The sequence below is a fragment of the Microtus ochrogaster genome, chromosome 1, assembly GCF_000317375.1.
Source record: "Microtus ochrogaster isolate Prairie Vole_2 chromosome 1, MicOch1.0, whole genome shotgun sequence".
Classification (NCBI taxonomy): domain Eukaryota; kingdom Metazoa; phylum Chordata; class Mammalia; order Rodentia; family Cricetidae; genus Microtus; species Microtus ochrogaster.
Window position 1 is genome coordinate 12,954,600 of NC_022009.1, and position 13,019 is coordinate 12,967,618.

Sequence of the window (13,019 nt, forward strand, 5' to 3'; positions counted from 1 at the left end):
GGACTTTCCCCAGGGCAGGGAACCCTGACTGCTCTTTGGACTGGAGAGGGAGGGGGAGAGGAGTGGGGGGAGGGGGAGAAGGGTGGGAAGAGGGGGAGGGAAATGGAAGGCTGGGAGGAGGCGGATACCGCTTACCAATGAGGGTGGACATCAGGCTTTAGGCTGTGGTCAGCTTTTATCTAAACGAATGTAATGCGACCCTACGTTCTGTGTTAGCTGTGACTGAGACTAATGTTCTTTGCTGAAACAGCTACAAGTTTCCACTGAAATTCATCACCTTATTAGTGACCCCTTTTCCAATGTCACCAAACAGAAGGGATTTCTGTTTAGAAACTTGAGTAACTCCAGGACTGTAACACACTTGTTATGACGTCAGAAAAATTCACAGTACCTAAAATAGCCACCACCTCGTCATCCTGGATAACTTCCAGGGATCCCGACACCACAAAGCAGAGGGCATCCACACTTTCTCCAGCGTGGTAAATCAGGTCCCCAGGAGCACAGTGAATGGTTTGGAACTCCACTGCCAAGGCACGCAGGCACCCATCGCTGGCCAATCGGAATGCAGGATGTTCGTTAAAAACCTTCCGGTTCAGATGAACACAGATGTCAGCTCTCATGTCCTTGGGACATATGGAGAGGACCTGAAAGAGTGAGAGAGGCAGGAGTGACAGGGAAAGATAAAGGCTCTATTTCAGAAGAAAAAAAATGTCACACAACAAATGCTTATTGACCACTACTGTGTCTGCTAGACACGGTGCTAGGCACCTGGAAGGCAAAGTTAGACACTGGCCAGTCCTCAAGGAAATCAGGATCCAGTGAGATGCACTGATGTACACACAGACATGACAGCATCAGATCACATAAGCACAGCACAATGTAATCAACATTAGAGGAGAGAATGTTTCCCTATTACAACACAGCCTTGAGACTCCAGCAAGAGTCTTGGCAAAAGTTATAGTCAATCCTGAAAACATGTGCATGCAAATAACGTTACACAGACTGAGTGGATTACGTTGGTTTATTTATGAATATATGTGTGTTTATATATTATATATGTACATATATATTAACAATTGTAGAAAATGAGGCTATGGATTTGGAAGAGACTAGGGAGTGACTAGGAAGAGTTTAGAGAATGGAAAGAACATATAAATATAATTATACTAGCAAATCGAATCCAAGAACACATCAGAACCATCATCCACCATGACCAAGTCAGCTTCATCCCACAGATACAGGGATGGTTTGACATATGAAAATCTGACAATGTAATTCACCATAAAAACAAGCTGAAAAATAAAAACCACATGCTCATCTCATTAGATGCTGAAAAAGCATTTGACAAAATACAACATCCCTTCATGATAAAGGTCTTGGAGAGAGCAGTGATACAAGAAACATACCTGAACATAATTAAGGCAATATACAGCAAGCCAACAGCCAACATTAAACTAAATGAAGAGAAACTCCCAGCGACTCCACTCTCTCCATGTCTATTCAATATAGTTCTTGAGGTCCTAGCTAGAGCAATAAGACACCAAAGGGAGATCAAGGGGATACAAATTGGAAAAGAAGAAGTCAAATTCTCACTGTTTGCTGATGATATGATAGTTTACATAAGTGATCCCAAAAATTCTACCAAAGAACTTCTACAACTCATAAACACTTTCAGCAATGTAGCAGGATACAAGATTAACTCAAAAAAAATCAGTAGCCCTCCTGTACACAGATGATAAAAGGGCTGGGGAAGAAATCAGAGAATCGACACCCTTCATAATAGCCACAAAGCATAAAATATCTCTGAGTAACTCTAACCAAACAAGTGGAAGACTTATATAACAAAAACTTTAAATCTTTGAAGAAAGAAATTGAAGACACCAGAAAATGGAAAGACCTCCCATGCTCTTGGGTAGGCAGAATTAATATAGTAAAAATGCAATCTTTCTGAAAGCAATTTACAGATTCAACGCAATGCCCATCAAAATCCCAGCAAAATTCTCCAAAGACCTCGAAAGAATGGTACTCAACTTCATTTGGAAAAGCAAAAAACCCAGGATAGCCAAAACAATCCTGTACAATAAAAGAACTTCTTGAGGCATCACAATCCCTCTCGTCAAACTCTACTACAAAGCCACAGTACTAAAAACAGCCTGGTATTGGCATAAGAGACAGGAGGACCAATGGAACCAAATAGAAGACTTAACTATCAATCCACACATCTTTGAACATCTTATCTTTGATAAAGAAGCAAAAAAATATCAAATGGAAAAAAAGAAAGCATATTTAACAAGTGGTGCTGGCATAACTGGATATCAACATGTAGAAAAATGAAAATAGACCCATATCTATCACCATGCACAAAATTCAAGTCCAAATGGATCAAAGACCTCAACATAAAGCCAGCAACACTGAACCTTGTAGAAGAGAAAGTGGGAAATACACTTGAACAGATTTCAATCTTTCAAGGGTAAAGCTAAGTTATCCCATTCAGTTAAAATTAGTAATATTTAATGTAGAATGTCTTTCTTTCTTCTTAAAATTATGTTTTAACTTTAGATTCCCTTCCCAAGGCTTGAAGTACCCCAACTATCCCTCTTATTTGTATTACCATAAATATAGCACTGGCTGCTTCCCTGCAGGAATGATTGATCTATCATACAGTATAATAAAATTATACTTCTGAGTCCTTTGTCTCTACCTTCCCTATGACTACATTTTATTTCATATCACGATCATCTCCATTATTTTTTTTCTCACAGTTTTTCAAATTCCTATCGACAACAACCATCAGTTTACTTGCCTTTCTGAAATGTCTCCTCTTTAAAGAAATTAATGCCCTACTGGGACTTAAAAAGCAGTTGGTACTTCCCCATATTAACATTTCCAGTAGTGATAATAAATATATCAGGCTTTAGTGGGTTTGTCTAAACCTACTAAAGGTTTTAGTGTTTAGTGGGTTCAGATCACTCAGCAGGCACCTACTCAGTTTCTGCTATGTGTCATTGTGTTAAATCCCTGGATATGTATAAATAGACATCATCCCTGCTGTAGAAAAGCTAACAATGTGTTCGGAAGGCAGACATGAAGAGACACTTACAATGTAGTGGAAAAATACAGTGACAGGGACACAGGAGCACAAATTACCAATGAGTCTTGGCTTTTAGCTTCTAACATGAGGTCATAAGGTTAAGTTCAGGAGGACTGGAGTCCAGGTTCAGTTAATGTGTAGGAAAGTGTTTCTCAACCTTCTTAATGCTTCAATCCCTTAATACAGTTTCTCATATTGTTGTGACCCCCCAACTATAAAATTATTTTATTACTACTTCATTGCTATAATCTTGCTACTGTTATGAATTGTAACATTTATTTATATTTATTTATTATATTTATTTACATTTCTCTTATATTTAGGATATCTGATATATAGCCTCAAAGGGATCATGACCCACAGGTTGAGAGCTACTGGTCTAGGGTATTTTACTTACTTTCTCCAATCATCTCATATGATATAAGGATACTGTGCACTGGTACCATAAGTTCATGGTAAAATTTTAAATTATCCTCTATAGCCTGCACATAGCCAAGGCTGAAAAAATGCTAGCTTTTAGTACCACTTGTATGTATATTCCTACAGTTTTTTTTAGCCCTCTGCTGAATCTATTTCCTTCTACCCCTGTATAAGTCCATGCTGTTTGATAAAATAAATTAAGGAAGTACTTTAACATAAATCTGAACATACTTCAAAAATAGGCTAAGATTAGTATATTTTTAAGTTCAAAATATAAGCTATTTTTAAAGCATACAAACACATAAATACTACATTATAAAGCACAAGGGAAAAATGAATTGCTCTGTTTTTATCCATTTCTGATACAGGATTTTTATTGGTTTTTATTCATTTTTGAGACAAGCATTTTAAGCCATTTTAGTTATTTTCTTTCTGGACTCATATTGCAATTGGAATCTTCTAATATTTAGAACAATCTCTGTTTACTAAAAGATGATTTTCATTGTATGTTAAGTATAGTTCTGCTTTTTCTGTTTCATTTAACTTCTGACACAAACACTGTTTTGCTTTTTTTTGAGATTGTAATCACTTATTATTATTATTTGTCTTACTTTGGATTTTGAAACCAGACTTTTTATATATACAAAGCTGACCTTGAATTTATTATGTAATCCAGGCTGGCCTCAAATTCATGGCAATCCTCAGACTCCCAAGTGTGGAAATTGCAGGACTGTATCACCCACTTTTATGTCCTGCTTTCACTAATTATATTGATTTATGGCACATATGTACAGTTGCCATAAAGTGACAAGTTAGTTAAGTGCTAAAATAGATCAAGCAGAGTCATGCCTAATGATAACAAGCTCCCTCTCCACCCTTAGACAAACCATCTTCCTGACATGGTGGGTGCTATCATAATTAAAATCATATTATTATTTATCTTGGAAATGATGATATTCATAACATTTTGGGCAAGAAAAAATGTAGTTTCAAGCAACAGAATAAAAAAATATCATTTAAGATAACTCACATGCATAGTACATGGTTCAGATTGTAGTGTATTGTTATGACAGTCACATCCAATATTTTCGTTGGTAGATTTTCTAATGGTATCTCACAATTGCCAGCAAATAAAATTATACCATGGTGGAGAAGATTCAGAGTAAGAGTGACTTCTGCTCATCTCCAGTGTGTATTATGTCTCCCTTCATCATGTTAGCATATTAACAAATTAGATTCTTAATTAAGAGAAGCAATAAATTTTCCCTTGGAAGAGCAATGAAGTATTTAAGGAATCATTTCTCATAACACTGAAAATCAGCTCTGAAAAACAGGTGAATGCCAGACTTTGAACTCTAAAACATTTATGTATTATTTATGACATCCACTAAACCCAAGGTCAAGAACTATAGTAGCTGAAATATTTCAAGATATGAGGGTCTAATCTCAACACTATTGCTACAGAACCCTCAGCAAAATAAATATGGTTACCTTATCTCTGATTTCTTAAAATAATTCATGGCTTGCTTCCTTCAAGTAAAGGCAACATTCTAGGCAGGCTTGTGGGGCTTTAGTGGGACCCTCTGCCTTTCTCTCTTCCCCCGCAGGCACATCTCAGCCACGCCTTTCTCACCCTTCTCAACTTGCCATGCACCTGGTGATGTTTCACATGTGCTTTTCTCTTGATTGGCAGGTCCATCATCACTTTCTGTGTCTTATCATCTCAGATTCATCTTCCTGTGACAAATGCAACTTCTACATAGTTCAATTATAGAATAGAGGGTTTATTAGGAAACAAAACTAAGAGGAAGAGTTCTTATGATTTGTTTATGCAGAAAAAAGCAATGAAATTATTGTCAGAGCTTTGAAACATTTATTTTCAGCCTTAAAATATTTTTAGTGTTTTTCTAATGAACCTTTATATTATGTGTAAGGCATAAAATGAAATAATTAAAATAAAATAAAAGCAACTTTAGTTGGGAGAAACTCTAAGAACTAAGACTCCATACAGCACACATTCAGTCATTCATTTAATCATAGGTTTTGAGCATTGGTTGAAAGCCTAGCATTACACAGGTCCTCAAAGTCTAGAAGAAAAACTATCACAGTGCCTGTTCCCTGGAGCTTACAGTCAGGAACAGTTGAAAAATCACTGTTTCTTGCCCAATGCCCCATTTACAGAGAAGACAAATGTTTTTCCTAAAGGCTGTGTGGTTTGCTGAGGTCATAGTCAACAAATAACTACAAAACTCTTTAGTTCCAGCATGCACCCAAGTAAAGCTGAACAAGAATAAAATATAACATCTATGCCCCTCCGTTGCTCTCTGATTCTTTGTATATGACATAAAACAAATGATACTGATTTTTAAAAACCATCTAAGGTTCAGTTAATCAAATCTACAATCCAACAGAAAAGCACTAGTCTCCACTCTTACCACTGAGCAGCCAAGATTTTTGTTTGAAATGTGGTTTTGGCTTCTAAATACTTGCATATTGTTCACAAATGTGCCACACATATCAACATATCAGTAAAGGCACAGGAACTCATGATTTATACTAAAGAACGCCATCTCTTACCTGAAGTGCAGATTGTCACCCATAGATGAAAAGGCCCTGAGCTAGATACACAGTGAATATTTAATAAATATTCCTCCCTCTTCCACATTCACCCATTAAGTAACTGGAAACCATAGGAAAGGAGGTCTAAATATATTGATACAAGAGCCAAGATGCTATATCCAGATGCCCTGAGGATAAGACTACCCTAAGAGTCAGTTTTTATACCCTCTCTCACTCAGTCTTCTGAAGTACTTTAAACCATACTCTATCATTTACTGTACATGACATGAATAATTAAAAGCATTAAAGAAATTGAACATTTCCACAATTCATACTTATTTATATTGTCATTTCCATAAAACTTGAATCTCTGAAGTTTTATTTTCTACTATCATTCTTCGAAATCATATTACCAATATTTAACTAATGAAATACCTATTTTTAAAAACAAAGATGGAGTTAATTAAGAAAAGAACATCTCTGGGTGTTGATCACACAACCCTTTAATCCCAGAACTCTAGAGGCAGAGCTATGTGGATCTCTGTAAGTTTGAGGCCAGCCTGATCTATATAGTGAGTTCCAGAACAGTCAGTACTGTTTCACAGAGAAACCCTTTCTCACAAAACCAGAGAGAGAGAGAGAGAGAGAGAGAGAGAGGAGAGAGAGAAGAGAGAACATCTTAGTGTAGATTTAAGCATTAGCATTAAGAAAGACAGAGGGGCTAGTGAAATGGCTCAGTGGTTAAAACCACTTATTGCTCTATGTGAGGACTGAAATTTAGTTCAGCATCTATATAAGGGGCTTTAACTCCAGATCCAAAGAGTCCAACACCTCCTCCTGGACTCTGTGAAATGGACACCACACACACATGTTGTAAGGGAAGGGCGCTTGGTGATTCCTGGCTGCTCAGCCCTAAATAATCACAGAGAAACTGTATTATTCAAATCACCGTTCGGCCTATTAGCTCTAGATTCCCATTGGCTAACTCTTAATTTAACCCATCTCCATTATCTGTGTATCGTCACATGGCAGTGTGCTCAGCCCTAAATAATCACAGAGAAACTGTATTATTCAAATCACCGTTGGGCCTATTAGCTCTAGATTCCCATTGGCTAACTCTTAATTTAACCCATCTCCATTATCTGTGTATCTTCACATGGCAGTGGCTTACTGGCAAAGTTTTGGCATCTGTGTCCAGCGAGGTTACATGGCTCTGACTCTGCCTTCCTTCCCCCAGCATTCAGTTTAGTTTGCCCCACCTAGCTCTGTTCTACCCTTCCAGGCCAAGCCCGTTTCTTTATTCATCAATGGTATTCAGAGCATATAGAGTGGAATCTCACATCTCTCACGCACACACATACACACATACTAAATAAACACATGTAACAAAAAATTTAACAACAGAAAAAAATAGATGGAGAGAGATATATGTAAGAGAAACACATGCCTTCATGAAGGAGAGTGGCATGGAATGCTTACCTACGAACATATTTTCAGTCACTGCTGACTCACTTCCCTCATAGTGCATTTAGGTTGTAATTAGGGAGCCAGATTTCCAGTTTTCTCTTTATAAACCAGTAGTCACTAATCCTCTGCTATATCAGATCATCAAAATATGTGCTTTAAAATGCAGTATGTAAAATATAAAACATCTTTAAGACACTTTCCAAACTGCTTCTCGGCAGAAGTGTACCAAGTCACTCAACCCTGCTGCACGTGAGAGAATTGTGTGTTTTTTCAATAATCTAATGTTTAAATTGTGTGAAAGAGAAAAGGCAGTTTTAACCAAAAGAAAAACAATTGTACAGTGTAGGGAGCAAGAGCAGAGGGAGCTTCAGCCTTGGTGGGGTTCTGCCTCAACTCCTAGGCCAGTGCCCATGAGCTGACCACAACTGACCTACAGTAAACAACACTAATGTGCTAGTGGAGAAAAGGGTCACAAGGAGTGAATTGAACAGGATCTTGTCGCGAGGTCTCTTATTGCTGTAGGATTAATACTTCAACTGATTATGTATAAAATCCTGCACCAGGAGAAATATATAATGTTCGAGCTTTTAATAATAATGGACATGTCAAAAACGGGCTCCTTATTTTCCCCCTAGAATATGCAAAGGATGTAAATACATTAATGACATTCTGACAGACTGAAACTAACACCAACATGCTTTAAAACTTTTCCTGTTTTCATGCAATTCAATCATTCACTGTTAATCATTCTCTCCTCAGGAGTCCCAAAGAATTGATATTAAGTTGGAGAAATTGCTGGGAATATATAAAACATTTTGGACATAAAATATTTTCATACTCTTTTTTAGAAATGAGGAGCCTTAATATTGGAAAAACCCCGTGTGCCTCATACACTATCTATCACACTTGTTCATTTGGGGGAAAGAAAAGAGAGTTCACTGCGTGGGGTGAGGGGTAGTCACACGGAACATAGGAATCAGTGTCTGATGCTCATCTGCCAGTCTCCAGGGGCTCAGACCTCTACGGAATTCTGCCAGGAACAAAGTAATGAAATGACACTAAGGCAAATGAACTTCCCTTATTTGAAAGTAAGAGGTCACATTTAGCAACTCGAGACTGTTATAACCGGTGAAGAATTAGAAGTTAAAACCCATTGGTTTTACATCAGAGACTAATTTCCTGAGAACAGGCTTCAACCCTGAAGGCTCTTACTGTAAACAGGCAGTGAGGTCATCCTATTAGGTTTCCAGGATCTTTCAGAGCGACCCACATAGCAGGTGGTAAAGAGCAAAGGCTGCCATTACTTTTCGCCTCTACAAAGCTTCAAAGTGGTAGCTTTCTAAAGTGAGGACTCAGAGAAAATGAAGTCTACATTGGGAATGGGTAATGGAGCAATGGGGAAGGACACTTGTTGCCAAACCTGAAAATATCCCTGCATGCCTGAGTTCAGGACCTAGATCTTACATGCTAGAATCAGAGAACTATATCCTTTGACCTCCAAGCTCACATACAAACATATATATGTGTGTGTATTTGTATGTATATATAAGTGTATATTTGTATATGTACATATGTGTATATATATATATGTATGTATATAGATATGGGTGTGTATCTATTCTCTATGATACTGATCCAAATCTCACCTTTCATTTTATATGCTAAATTTTGACTAAATAAAAAAAATACTTTTCTATTCATGTGAAAAAAATCTTTAAAAATTAAGAAGATTTTTTGAAATGTATTTGATTAATTTCATAGAAAAATAGAAACAGTAGCCTTCCTATTGACCATGACTTTTTCTTGAGTCACCTATGTCAAGGGTGATTTCTAGCTTCTGTAAAGCAATGATCTCACCTGCTCATGGAAGCAGGAACGGAAGCTCCATTGCTGGAGTGTTAGTGAAGGTTGGGCACATTTATACCCTAAGACATAATAATTCTATTCTATGTGTATGCATAACAAAATAAAATATCTATGTTGGCGATATGATTAAAAATAGTAAAAACAGGGAAAAACAAAAAAATAAGTAATTTTCAGGGCCATAGCATTTGTGACATCACAATAGACCCAAGTTGAAAATTATCCAAACACACAGAAATGCTGACATTTACCGCATTGCATCATGTTCCCAGACTGGACTAGCATCCAGCAACGGAAGCGAGAGAAGGAAGCATAGAATCAATAAATGGATCCCATCGACATAAAGCTGACACTAAAAGAAAAGTCTATGTAACCTATGTATTTAAAGTAGAAAGGAGGGCAAAACGAGTTATTGGAGCTGACAGTCAATATGCAAGTGACTCTTGGGAAGGCAGCACAGGTAAGCGTCTGTAGAGTACGCAGCAAGGAGGACTTGGGGTTCAGGTAGGAGGTTAGCGGGATATTGGCTATACATAAATGTTCACTTTGTGGACATTTATAGACCTGTTCGTTGGAAATACTATTTTGGATTTTCATCATATTTTGAAATATTTTAATTTTAATGTTTGATTTAGGGGCAGAAAAGATGACTGAGTGATTAAGAACACTAGCTGCTTTTCTGGAGGATCCAGCAGTGATTTCTTGTTTTAGTGGTCAATCCTTAGCTGTTTTGAATAAAGACACACACACAAAAATACAAATAAATACATTTTTCCTCAAAAGAGAAAAGTATGAAAATTTGTTTGAAAAGTTCAGTTATCTCTTGTAAATGGATATTAAGAGTAAACGAAAAAAGGAGCATAAAGTTATCTTCAAAGGATTGAAACTTATGAAGTGGAAAGAAACTAAATGAAAGCATTTTTAGAGTGCCAATAGGTGAGTTATGGAAATCACACTGAAACATTTCCACAAATGTAAGATTGATACAGATTACACGTTACGAGTAAGATTGAAATCAGGATAGAGTATAAAACAATGGTGCATTGTAAAAATAGAAAGCTTCAAATGACATAAGCTTTGCATGCAGTCTCCAAATGTGTTGACATTTTGCAAAGCAGCCCCTACTCAGTATGTTTCTGCTGAGGTTTGCTACGTTATTGCACATAGTTCAAAAGTGACAGCAATATCTGACTATTTTTTGTTTAACCAAAGTTGTTCCCATTAGTAACATTTGAAGAATTTAGCTCTTGGGGATCTGTGAAACAGAAAAAAAAGGGAGGAAGATAGTTATTTGAGAACTTATATATACATGGGACACTTCCTAGAGTTTTCTTAGAGCAGCAGTTTTGTAGAAATGAAACATAAAGAGCAGCATAAAGACTATTCTATGATTTTGGCATGAAATGTTGTCTGAAAGTCTCATGTGTTAGGTAGTTAGTCACTAGCTGGCCATGTTCTGTGCTCTCCCTGTAGTTCTGGTTATATCAGCAAAGAAAAGACATGTCACTGGAGTTGTGTGCTTGGGGACATCTTGTCCCTTGTCCATTATTCTACCTCATAATCCTCACTGTGATGTCCTACATAGGACATGCCCAAGACTACATGGAATGAATTCCCTGCTGCCATGAACCAAAATAAATCAATCCTCCCTTCAGCTGTTTGTGCCAGATTTCATCATAGTAAGTCATCAGTTATGCAGACTATGACAATATAACTAGCATACAACAGGTATAGGAAATATAAGATAAAACCAAGTGAGTGAAAAGATGAAGCCCAGACTGAGAGAAAATAATATATGCATGTGTGTATAGATTCATATATATTCACACCTATAAATAATAAGCATTATATACACTACAAAAAGTCCCACCAAAATACAAATGAGGATAATGAGAGGCAAATATGATCAAGGAATGCCAGAAATAGTTATGAAAATCTCACAATGACACTCATTGTTTTGTACAACTAATATATGCTAATTTTAGAACTCTAAAAATATAAAACATATGACATCTTTGGATTGAGCCTGGCTGGAGAGTTTTGAGTTCCACATGCATTCATGAACATATCTCAACCAGAATTTGGAAATTATTCAGATATTAGTTCCTTTAAAATCTTTTTCTCACATTCTCTCTGTGCCTTTACTTCATGATGCCTTCCTATCATTTCTTGGGACTGTGCAGTGAATCCCATGGGTCGCTTTACTCTTTTTTCTCCTCTAACTAGATATCTGAGCATGTCTTGAATTCACAGATTCTGTCTCCTTGATCAAGTCTGCTGCTGAGAATCTCCACTTCATTTCTGATATTAGTCATCCCTGTTACTATCATAAGTTTTATCTCACTGTTCTCAAAAACTGTTTTTTAATAAATTCAACCTAAAATTGACTCACTGTGCTTATATCGTGTTTTTCTGATGACACACACACATATGCTCACGCATATCTACACATGTAAGCACACAACACATCAAACAGTATCATTTCATCTTAAAGTTATAGAAATTTCTGCCATCTGTGACAAAAAACCACAGGGCTAACTCTGAAGACAGAGTCAGGCCAACACAGGCCAGTGCCGTGTGACGTCATTTGGGCGTGAAACCTGAAGAAGAACTCAGTTCAGAAACGGAAGAAAGGTGGTGCTAGATGCTGTGCCATGGAGAAATGGGAAGATGTTGAAATCTTCCTTAAAACTGTGATGCATAACAGGGTGATCGTGTCAGGGATGACCCTGCTCCCAAGAGTATTTAGACAATACAGAATACAACTGATGGTCTCAAAAAAAGAAGTTGGAAGAGGAGGGCTGACTATGATCAAAATACATAGCATGAAATTCTCATAGGATTAATAAAGAATGTTTTCTAAAATTTTGTAAAAGGCACAGACGTTCAGTTATCAAATTAATTAGCACTGAAGACCTAATGCACAATGCGGTAGATACAAACAATACTACATTGTACCTATAACTTGCCAAGAGACTAATCTTCAGCACTTCTAATACTGGAAGGTAAGGAGTAAGGAGTCAGGCAGGTCACCATGTGAGAAGATGATTTTGATTAATATAAATAGATACTGTAATTGTGTTTTCATCATATTCATTCTACGAAGCACAAATATATCAAGCCATCACATTTTACATTTCAGTGTGGATTACTGTCAATTATTTCTCAATATGCTAAAATATTTTTTAAAAGTAAAATAAAATTACTGAAGAAAATACTTTGAAAATTGCTAAAGTCATTAAGTCTGGAAAATGTGTGTTTAAGCCACAATAGGATATCAGGATGCCAATCAATATGACTACTGTATAAAGGCTGGCAAGATACCAAGGTACAGGGAGAAGATGGAGCAACCAGGACTCTCATGTAGTCTGAGCTAAAAGGAGAGTGGTACCGCTTTTCAAAACCCTGTCAGCTTCAATAATACTAATCCACAGCACTGTCACCCATCAATCTTGATCAAAGTACATAAAGTATAGATAGGCTTTCAGAAAGATATAAACAAGGATTTCATGCTATTGTTGGTCACAGAAAATGCTGAACACTCCCATGATATAAAATTAATACTCCAAAATATTGCAAGATCTGAAACTATTATTTGAATCCGGAAATAATGTTAAAA

At 36.8% G+C, this 13,019-nt stretch overlaps 1 protein-coding gene across 1 annotated transcript in view; it reads right to left on the reverse strand.

The window, feature by feature from the left end:
• Kcnh5 (potassium voltage-gated channel subfamily H member 5) overlaps nt 1–13,019 on the reverse strand; it is a 314,460-nt gene that overhangs the window by 89,298 nt on the left and 212,143 nt on the right. The window contains exon 9 of the mRNA XM_005343212.3: nt 392–644. Coding sequence (XP_005343269.1) covers nt 392–644 — 253 coding nt within the window. The remainder of the gene's footprint in view (nt 1–391; nt 645–13,019) is intronic.